The 11,573-nt window shown below is 41.1% G+C and overlaps 1 protein-coding gene across 2 annotated transcripts; it reads left to right on the forward strand.

The window, feature by feature from the left end:
* Positions 1-9,513: 9,513 nt before the first annotated feature.
* Positions 9,514-11,291, forward strand: LOC116628636 (spindlin-2). Of its 2 annotated transcripts, none has more exons than XM_032398992.1 (2): positions 9,514-9,786; positions 10,464-11,291. In XM_032398992.1, exon 2 carries the CDS (start codon positions 10,486-10,488, stop codon positions 11,260-11,262), a length of 777 nt encoding a protein of 258 aa, XP_032254883.1. In that variant the 5' UTR covers positions 9,514-9,786; positions 10,464-10,485; the 3' UTR covers positions 11,263-11,291. The 2 variants fall into 2 exon arrangements, with proteins under 2 accessions (XP_032254883.1, XP_032254884.1); XM_032398993.1 differs by having other exon boundaries at positions 9,514-9,739.
* Positions 11,292-11,573: the final 282 nt, after the last annotated feature.

An 11,573-nucleotide genomic window follows, 5' to 3' on the forward strand; every position in this document is an offset into this window, starting at 1 on the left:
ACTGGAAGCATCGGGAAAGGACTTTAGGGCAGCCCCCGGGGTGGAAAACCAGACCGACAGGGTCACGCGCACGGGAACCGCAGGCCCCCTGGACAGAAACCAGAGCGACGGTCGCGTGCACGCGAACTGCAGCCTCCCAGATGGAAACCCGGTGCGCCAGGGTCCCGCCAGTGAACTGCAACCTCCGGGGTGGAAACCCCGAGGGGCGGAGTCGCGCCCACGTGAGCTGCAGTCCCCGGGACAAGACCCCAAGCGGCGGAGTCTCGCGCCTGCGCGCGAACTGGGAGCGGCTGGTGGTTTTAGAAGCACAAAGGGCAGACAGGTGCCCTGACCTGGAGGCAGGACTGGGGGGCACTGCGGAGGGGCGCACAAACGAGGACGCTGCAGTTTATAGCAGCACAGACAGAAATGGAGACAGTGTGGCCTGGAGAGCTCACTGAAGAACAGACTGCAGTCTCTCTGCTCTAAGGCAGAGGGTTGGAAACGGTATCTTCTTCTCTGCCTCGCAGAAGAGACACGGACAGCCACCAGGGAAAGGCACCAGAGAACAAAAGCCGCAAAGACTGATTCCCACTGAGCCCAACCCCCACCACAGGGGCGCAGGACAACTCCGCCCAAACAGGGTTGCCTGAGTAACAGCGCGGCAGGACCCTCCCGCAGAAGACAGGCTGGGAAAACAAGAGGCCAGCAACCCTAAGGTCCCAAGAAAACAGGTGCATCTTGCTTGGGTTCTGGTCAATAATTTGGACTCTAAACATTCCCTCAAACACCCATCAACAGAATGACTAGAGGGAGGAGCCCCCAAAACAGAAAAGACTCAGAGATTATGACTTATGCTGCAGATTTACAAATGGATGCAGATATAACCAAGATGTCAGAGATGGAATTCAGGCTAGCAATTGTGAAGACAATGGCTAGAATGGAGAAATCAATTAATGGCAACATAGAGTCCCTAAGGGCAGAAATAAAAGGGGAATTGGCAGAACTGAAAAATGCTATCGATGAGATCCAATCCAATCTAGATAATCTAACAGCTAGGGTAACTGAGACAGAACAGAGAATAAGCGATCTGGAAGACAGTATAATAGATAAAAAGGGAAAAGAGGAGGCCAGGGAAAAACAACTCAGAATCCATGAAAATAGAATCAGAGAAATAAGTGACACCATGAGGCGTTCCAATGTCAGAATCATTGGAATCCCAGAGGGAATGGAGAGAGAGAGAGGACTAGAGATGTATTTGAACAAATTGTAGCTGAGAAATTCCCTAATCTGGAGAATGAAACACACATTCAAGTCCTAGAGGCAGAGAGGACCCCCCTAAGATCAAGAAAAACAGGCCAACACCCCGGCATGTAATAGTAAAACTTGCAAATCTTAGAACGAAGGAAACCATCTTAAGGGCAGTTAGGAGGAAGAGAGTCCTTACGTACAGAGGGAGGAACATCAGAATAACGTCAGACCTATCCACAGAGACCTGGCAAGCCAGAAAGGCCTGGCAAGACATATTCAGGGTACTAAATGAGAAGAACATGCAGCCAAGAATACTTTATCTGGCAAGGCTTTCATTTAGAATGGATGGAGAGATGCAGAGCTTCCACGACCAGCAGACGGTAAAAGAATATGTGACCACTAAGCCGGCCCTGCAAGAAATATTAAGGAGGGTTCTATAAAAGGAGAAAGACCCCATGAGTGATCTACAACAGAAATTTACAGGGGCAATCTATAAAAACAACATCTTCACAGGCAACATGATGACAATTAATTGATATATTTCAATAATCACTCTCAACGTGAATGGCCTAAACGCTCCCATAAAATGGCACAGGGTTGCAGATTGGATAAAAAGATAGGACCCATCCATATGCTGTCTACAAGAGACTCATTTTGAACCTAAAGATCCATCCAGACTGAAAGTGAAGGGATCGAGATCTATCTTCCATGCTAACGGACCTCAAAAGAAAGCTGGGGTGGCAATTCTTATATCAGACAAATTAGAATTTAAACTAAAGTCTGTAATAAGAGACACAGAAGGACACTATATCATTCTTAAAGGGTCTATCCAACAAGAAGATCTAACAATTGTAAATATCTATGCCCCCAACATGGGAACAGCCATCTACATAAGCCAACTGTTAACCAAAACAAAGAGTCATATTGAGAACAATACGTTAATTGTAGGAGACCTCAATACTCCACTCTCAGCAATGGACAGATCATCTAAGCAGAAAATCAACAAGGAAACAAGAGCTTTGAATGATACACTGGACCAGATGGACCTCAAAGATATTTACAGAACATTCCACCCTAAAACAACAGAATACTCATTCTTCTCGAGTGCACATGGAACTTTCTCCAGAATAGACCATATACTGGGTCACAAATCAGGTCTCAACCGATACCAAAAGATTGAGATTATTCCCTGCATATTCTCAGACCATAATGCTCTAAAACTGGAACTCAATCACAAGAAAAAATTGGGCAGAAATTCAAACACTTGGAAGTTAAAGACCACTCTGCTCAAGAATGTTTGGGCCAACCAAGAAATCAAAGAAGAACTTAAACAACTCATGGAAATCAATGAGAATGAAAACACATCGGTCCAAAACCTATGGGATACTGCAAAGGCGGTCCTAAGGGGGAAATACATAGCCATCCAAGCCTCACTCAAAAAAATAGAAAAATCCCGAATTCACCAACTAACTCTACACCTTAAAGAACTAAAAAAAAGCAACAAACGACGCCTAAGCCACGCATTAGAAGAGAAATAATTAAAATTAGAGCAGAAATCAATGAATTAGAAACCAGAAACACAGTAGATCAGATCAATGAAACTAGAAGTTGGTTCTTTGAAAGAATTAATAAGATTGATAAACCACTGGCCAGACTTATCCAAAAAAAAAAAGGACCCAAATTAATAAAATTATGAATGAAAAGGGAGAGATCACGACCAACACCAAGGAAATAGAAACAATTATTAGAAATTATTATCAACAACTCTATGCCAATAAACTGAGCAATCTGGATGAAATGGAGGCCTTCCTGGAAACCTATAAGCTGCCAAGACTGAAACAGGAAGAAATTGACAACCTGAATAGGCCAATAACCAGTAACGAGATTGAAGCAGTGATCAAAAACCTCCCAAAAAACAAGAATCCAGGGCCTGATGGATTCCCTGGGGAATTCTACCACACATTCAAAGAAGAAATAATACCTATTCTCCTGAAGCTGTTTCAAAAAATAGAAACAGAAGGAAAACTTCCAAACTCATTCTATGAGGCCAGCATTACCTTAATCCCCAAACCAGGCAAGACCCCATCAAAAAGGAGAATTTCAGACCAATATCCCTGATGAATATGGATTCCAAAATCCTCAACAAAATCCTAGCTAATAGGATCCAACAGTTCTTTAAAAGGATCATCCACCACGACCAAGTGGGATTTATCCCCGGGATGCAAGGGTGGTTCAACATTGGCAAATCAATCAACGTGATAGAACACATTAATAAGAGGAGGGAGAAGAACCGTATGGTCCTCTCAGTTGATGCAGAAAAAGCATTTGACAAAATACAACATCCTTTCCTGATTAAAACTCTCCAGAGTATAGGGATAGAGGGAACATTCCTCAAGCTCATAAAATCCATCTATGAAAAACCCACAGCAAATATCATCCTCAATGGGGAAAAGCTGAGAGCCTTTCCCTTAAGATCAGGAACACATCAAGGGTGCCCACTCTCACCACTGTTGTTCAACATAGTACTAGAAGTCCTAGCAACAACAATCAGACAACAAAAAGAAATAAAAGGTATTCACATTGGCAAAGAAGTTAAACTCTGTCTTGTCACAGACGACATGATACTTTATGTGGAAAACCCAAAAGACTCCACCCCCAAATTACTAGAACTCATCCAGCAATTCAGTAATGTGGCAGGATACAAAATCAATACACAAAAATCAGTTGCTTTTTTATACACTAACAACGCAACTGTAGAAAGAGAAATTAAAGAAACGATTCCATTTACAATAGCACCAAAAACCATAAGATACCTCGGAATAAACCCAACCAAAGAGGTAAAGGATCTATACTCTAGGAACTACAAAACACTCATGAAAGAAATGGAAGAAGACACAAAAAGATGGAAAAATATTCCATGCTCATGGATCGGAAGAATAAACATTGTTAAAATGTCTATGCTACCCAGAGCAATCTCTACCTTCAATGCCATCCCGATCAAAATTCCAATGACATTTTTCAAAGTGCTGGAACAAACAATCCTAAAATTTGTATGGAATCAGAAAAAGTGGATGAAAGACCTCAATGTGAGACAGGATTCCATCAAAATCCTCGAGGAGAACATAGGCAGTAACCTCTTTGACATCGGCCACAGCAACTTCTTTCAAGATACATCTCCAAAAGCTAGTGAGACAAAAGCAAAAATGAACTTTTGGGACTTCATCAAGATCAAAAGCTTCTGCACAGCAAAGGAAACAGTCAACAAAACAAAGAGGCAACCCACAGAATGGGAGAAGATATTTGCAAATGACACTACAGATAAAGGGCTGGTATCCAAGATCTATGAAGAACTTCTCAAACTCAACACCCAAAAAACAAATAATCAAGTCAAAAAGTGGGCAGAAGAGATGAACAGACACTTCTCTGAAGAAGACATACAAATGGCTAACTGACACATGAAAAAATGTTCATCATCATTAGCCATCAGGGAAATCCAAATCAAAACCACACTGAGATACCACCTTACACCAGTTAGAATGGCAAAAATGGACAGGGAAAGAAACAACAAATGTTGGAGAGGTTGTGGAGAAAGGGGAACCCTCTTACACTGTTGGTGGGAATGCAAGTTGGTAGAGCCACTTTGGAAAACAGTGTGGAGGTTCCTCAAAAATTTAAAAATAGAGCTACCCTATGACCCAGCAATTGCACTCCTGGGTATTGACCCCAAAGACACAAATGTAGTGAAAAGAAGGGCCATATGCACCCCAATGTTCATAGCAGCAATATCCGCAATAGCCAAACTGTGGAAATAGCTGAGATGCCCTTCAACAGATGAATGGATAAAGAAGATGTGGTCCATAAAAAAATGGAATATTACTCAGCCATCAGAAAAGATGAATACCCAACTTTTACATCAACATGGTTGGGACTGGAGGAGATTATGCTAAGTGAAATAAGTTAAGCAGAGAAAGTCAATTATCATATGGTAACACTTATTTGTGGAACATAAGGGATAACATGGAGGACATTAGGAGAAGGAAGGGAAAAATGGGGGTGGGAATTGGAGGGAGAGATGAACCATGAGAGACTATGGACCTGAGAAACAAACAGGGTTTTAGAGGGGAGGGGGGAGGGGGGATTGGTTAGCCCAGTGATGGGTATTAAGGAGGGCACGTACTACATGGAGCACTGGGTGTTATACGAATACAATGGATCGTGGATCACTACATCAAAAACTAATGATGTATTGTATGGTGACTAACATAACATAATAAAATTAAAAACTACAAAAATAAAAATTAAAAAAAATAAAATGTTAAACACTAGGTTACTATATGACTTTCCTAGATGTATACTCAAGAGAAATGAAAACATTGTGTCTACATAAATACTTGTATGTGAATGTTCATAACAATGCTATTCACAATAGCCAAAAAGTAGAGACAACCCAAGAGTCCATCAACTGATGAATAAGTAAATAATATGGTATATCTGTAGAATGGATGTTTCTTTGGAAATAAAATTAGTGATACATGCTACAAAATGGATGAGCCTTGAAAAACATTTTGCTAAGTGAAGGAAGCCAGACACAAAATATCACATATTTTATGATTCATCTATATAAAATGACTATAATAGACAAATCTATAGAGAGAGAAAGTAAATTTGTGGTTGCCTATTCCTTTGGGTTCTGCTGAGAAATGGTCAGTGACTGCAAATGGGTGCAAAGTTTCTTTCTGGGGTAATGGAAATTTTCTTAAACTAAGTGTGGTTATGGTTGCCCAATCCTTTAAATACTAAAGCCACTGAATTACATAATTTTAAAAGGTGAATTTTATAGTATATGTATTATATCTCAATAAAGCTGTTATAAGAATCAATGAAATCAATTCTCCTTACAACCAAGGAAATAAAAAGTGTATTAGTATCTCAATTAATGGAGGAAAAGCATTTGACAAAATTCAACATATATTTGCAATAAAACCTTTCAGCAAACAACAAATAGAATGGCACTTCCTTAACATGATAAAAGACATCCATAAATAATCTATAACATCATATTTAATCATGAAAGACTGAATATTTAAAAATAGTAAGAATGACCTCTCTCACCACCACATTTCAGCATCATACTGGAAATACAAGCCAGGTTAATGGGAGGGAGGAAAAAAGGAAAGAAAAATCTAAAGTGCAAAGAGAGAGAGAAGTTGGGATAAGAAATAAAGACACTAATGATGGCAGAGATGAGGAAAATGATGATGATGTGAAGAAAAGCAGAGAGAAATCTGGGGCAAGAGGTGCTGCATGACAGCTCTTGTATTCCCCACTTTATTGCCTTGCTTCTTGCAGCAGGTCCTGGAATGACAGCTGGATCCTATAACTTTGTCTCATGGCAGTTCTGCTAAGTGACAGTGGTAAGAGGAAATAGCCCAAGAGAGGTCAAATTCTTATGGTAAACAGGGGTAGGTTGGGCCTCAATGGGGACCTTGTACCTCCTAAGTCAGGTGGTTTTGCCCTGAAGGAAGGAAAAGTTCCAACTTATCCATTGTCATCAGCTCCAACTGTAACTGAACATAGCTAGAAAGTGGCTAAAAATGGAGGTAACAACACAGGCAGAAGTGCGGCTTGACAATTTGACCTCTGAAATTCTGTCCAATCCCATGATTCTCATGTATATAATGTACGTTTCATAAAATGCTATCTTAAAACTCATAATTTTATTAAGTCTCCGTTTAAGGTGTTTTATACTCACATAAATAATAGCAATAAAATCAAAAGAGAAAAAAGGGAAATTGATTATAGAAGACTCCTCAAAAAGGCCTACATATTTGTAAGTAAAAAATAAAACTCTCAAAAAAAAAATCCCTCTCTGTTTACAGACCATATGATTGTCTATGTAGAAAATCCCACAGTATCTGCAAAAAAAACCTCCTAAAGCTAATAAATGAGTTCAACAATTTTGCAGGGTATAGAGCCAATATACAACAGCTGGTGACATTTCTATATACTAATACTAAACAATTGAATATAAGATTATTAAAAATTACATTCATATTAGCACCAAAAATGTGGTACTTAAGAATAAATCTAATAAAATATGTGCAGGATCTGTGTGCAGAAAAATATAAAACACTGATGAAAGAAATCAAAAGCCTAAGTAAATGGAGAGATATAACTTGATGATTAGTTAGAATACTAATAGTGTTGGGACATCAGTTCTTCCCAGTCTGATCTAGAGACTGAACAAAATCCATCAAGAGTTTTGTAGATATCAACAAGCTCATTCTAAAATATGTACATAAAGTCAGGGTAAAATAGAAGAGCCAAACAAGTATATTAAAGGAGCAGAGAAGAGAATAACATTGGAAAAGTCACACTATCAATTTCTAGACTTATTCTAAAGCTCTGTAATTGAGAGAGTCGGTTATTACAAAAAAAGGGGGGGGGGATTTATGTGAGATGATGAATGTGTTAATTGACTTGATTGCAGTAATTCTTTCACAAAATATACATATATTAAAATACCACATTGCATGCCTTTTAAAAATCATGTTATACAACCCAAATATGTATCATGTTTTTGTCAACCATGTATCAATAAAGCTGGGGAAAAAAAGAGGGTTTTGGTGAAAAGATAGACCACTTGTTCAGTGGAACAACATAGAAAGGGCCAAAATAGATGTACACAAATGTAGTCAACTGATTTTGGACAAAAGGGCAAAGGCAATTCAAAGAAGAAAGGATAGACTTTTTAGCAAATAGTATCAGAAAACTAGACAACTATTTGCAGAGAAACGAATTTCAATACAACCTCATACCTTAAACAAAAGTTAATTCAAAATGGGCCATAGACCTAAATGTAAAGTGTAAAATTCTAAAATTTACAGAAGAAAGCACTAGAGAAAATCTACATTGGTTTGGCAAAGAGCTTTAGACATAGAACCCACAGCAGAATCCATAAAATAAAAAAAATAATGGCACTTCATCACAATTAAAAACTTCTGCTTTGTGAAGAATACAGTTAAAGGTCTAAAAGTACAAGCCACAGAAAGGGAGAAAAATATTTACAAATCACATAGATGAAACCCTCAAAACTCTAGAATAAGAAAACATGGACCCAGGTTTTTTTTAAAGGCAAATATTCAGAAAAGACACTTTAACAAAGAAAATATACAGATGACAAATATGTTTATGAAAAGATGTTCAGCATCATTAATCATTAAGGAGATACAAATTAAGACCACAATGCAACTGGTTAGTGTACACCAATGAGTGTGGCTAATAAAAAATAAAATCGTGACAATACCAAATGCTGAGGAGGATCCAGAGCAAATCAATCTCTTGTACATGCTGGTACACTTTGCAAACTGATCCCAGATTTCTTTCTTTTTTAAAAAAGTTTTTTTTTTTTTAAAGATTTAATTTATTTATTTGACAGAGAAAAACACAGCAAGAGAGGGAACACAAGCGGGGGGGTGGGAGAGGGAGAAGCAGGCTTCCTGCTGAGCAGAGAGCCCTACACGGGGCTGGATCCCAGGACCCGGGGACCATGACCTGAGCAGAAGGCAGACGCTTAACGACTGAGCCACCCAGGCGCCCCCCAGATTTCTAAGAGATTAGAAAAAAGATGAAGGAAATAAAGAGTGCTAATATTTTGCTGCAAAACTTGGAGAATGAGAAGTGGATTTAAGGTGGATTGTTTTATTCAAATGAATTCTCTGAATTTTACACGATTTCCACACTGTGCATGCAATTCTTTTGTAATCAGTGGAAGAATTTAAAAAGAGAGGAAAAAAGAAAAATATCCTCAAGATGTAAAGTCTGGTAATGACCAGATACTAAAAATTATATAAATATTGGGTCAGGATGGCAGATTGAGGCGCGTTTCTCTCGTCCTACTTCAAATCCTTTTTAATGACAGGAAAGGCAGGTTTCGGTATATAAAGAATAACTCCAGAAGGGCACGGGGAAAAGAAAGGGCAGATTCTTGGAGGATGGAAAGCAGATGGGGCAAGGGCACTGAGGTGGGGGCTGTGGTGAGAAGACTGGGGGCCCTGAACTGAAGAGGGGGCGCCGGGGGCGGGGGATTGTGGGCCCAGAGGCTCCCTACTTTGGAAAGGGGCGGAGCTGGGAGCCAAGGAGAGCCTCCCAGGTCCAAGGCAGTGGTGGGTGTGAGTCTTGGGGATGGGGTGGGGGAGTGCGGTGTTTGGCAGGAAGGGGAGGCCTCTCTCCTGGCAGGAAGCTGCGCTACGGGAAGAGGGAGGAGACTGCGGCGGCGGCAGAGGCTGGTGGGAGCCAGATGTGGCAGAGCAGCTGCCGCCAACAGTGAGGCTGAGGGCCCGTGAGCCGAGTGCTGGGGACACCGCATCAATCCGCTTCACCTTCCTCACTGCCTTCCAATACACGCTTCCCGTCTACGGATCCTCCCGTCTCAGCTCGTGCAAGCACTCAGCTCATCGCCTGCTGATCCTCTTTCACCACTGGCTCACAGCGGAGGCAGCGCTGCAAGGTGTCCCATTTGGGCACGTGAGGGCCGCGATCCCCGGACTTGGGGAGGTGGGCCCTGGACTAGAAAACTGGAGGATGGGGGTTGGTGGGTGCCCGGCGGGAAAATTGGGGTCGGTGCTCCGATGAGTGATGAGGGAGACTAAGAAGGGTAATTTGGGAACTGTGGTATGTGTGTTGGGGGGAGCTGAAGAGCACCTGAATGATGTACAAAGGTAGCCAGGCATGAAAATACATTTGTTGTAGGCGCTCAACAGGAATATGGGGATGACCAGGAAGAAACATGAAGGAGAGATGAACACCAGGCATGGGGATGGGAGGCAAAAGGGATGAAGAATAGATGGCAATAGGAAGGAGACAAGGGGAGTGACAACATTAGTAGAAATGGAGTAATGGAGTGGGGGCTAAGAAATGGTAAATATTTGTGTTTGGGATGGGGGCTCTAGGATGGCAACAGAGGATCAGGCATTATGCAAAAGAGTCTACTCCCTCTATCTGGGGCCTCAAACCACTATAACCACCACAACCACCTCCTCTCTAATCCTGCAGCACAGCCAAAGAAGCCTGGAGGGAGGGCACTGAAGGCAAATATGCAATAGCATCTTGATATCCAGTATTCCTGCTGGACACATCTGAATAACTTGGGCAGAATGTACGTGGTGCCCGGGGAATTTGCAATACAGAGGGAAAAAAGCTCACACTATAATACACCAAATATTTCTCCCTAGCCTCTTTCCACCTCCTGCAGGTATGAAGACCCTTCACAAAAAGGCAGCTGCAGGGCAGCAAAGCAGGGAAACTGTTGATCATCACATCAGATCTGCAAATATGAGGAAGAAAAAGACCTGTCAAAAGAAACAGAGGGGCAGACCTTCATCCCAGCCTCGAAGGAACATAGTGGGCTGCAGAATTTCACATGGATGGAAGGAAGGTGATGAGCCCATCACCCAGTGGAAAGGAACCGTTCTGGATCAGGTGCCTATCAATCCCTCTCTTTATCTGGTCAAATATGATGGAATTGACTGTGTCTATGGACTGGAACTTCACAGAGATGAAAGGATTTTAAAGCTTAAAATCCTTCCTGATAAGGTGCCATTTTCTCGAGTCAGAGATGTGCACCTTGCAAATACCATAATTGGTAAAGCTGTGGAACATATGTTTGAGGGTGAGCATGGTTCTAAGGATGAATGGAGGGGAATGGTCTTAGCCCAAGCACCTATCATGAAAGCCTGGTTTTATATTACCTATGAGAAGGATCCTGTTTTATACATGTACCAGCTTCTAGATGATTACAGAGAAGGAGACCTCCGTATCATGCCAGAGTCCAGTGAGTCTCCTCCAGCAGAGAGGGAGCCAGAAGGAGTTATAGATGGCCTCATAGGTAAACATGTGGAATATACCAAAGAAGATGGCTCCAAAAGGACAGGCAAGGTCATTCACCAAGTCAAAGCCAAACCCTCTGTGTATTTCATCAAGTTTGATGATGATTTCCATATCTATGTCTATGATTTGGTGAAAAAGTCCTAACTGTTAGGGTAAACTTTGCCACATTTGTGGAGGCAAAAATATGTTTTGGATACACACAAAAATGTTACTTTTCAGTGCATTTAAACTTAAGGATCCCTTTTAACCCAAAATCTTAACCAGCATAACTGTTATTTGTTCTGAAAAATACAATTGTATATGGACATGACATACTGTGTAAGGAATTTGTCTTGTTGAAAAGATTGGGTGTGTTTGGTGGATGGAGCATGAAAGGAAGGGACAGCTGTAAATGCAGGCTATGGATAAACTTAGGCTACTATCATAATTAGTCATCTAAAAAAGGAATAAGAATT

Source organism: Phoca vitulina, unplaced genomic scaffold, assembly GCF_004348235.1.
Source record: "Phoca vitulina isolate PV1807 unplaced genomic scaffold, GSC_HSeal_1.0 scaffold124, whole genome shotgun sequence".
Lineage (NCBI taxonomy): Eukaryota > Metazoa > Chordata > Mammalia > Carnivora > Phocidae > Phoca > Phoca vitulina.

Excerpts from the sequence above, each read along its gene's own strand:
- LOC116628636 (XM_032398992.1), top strand. The coding sequence starts at position 10,486 with ATGAAGACCCTTCACAAAAAGGCAGCTGCAGGGCAGCAAAGCAGGGAA.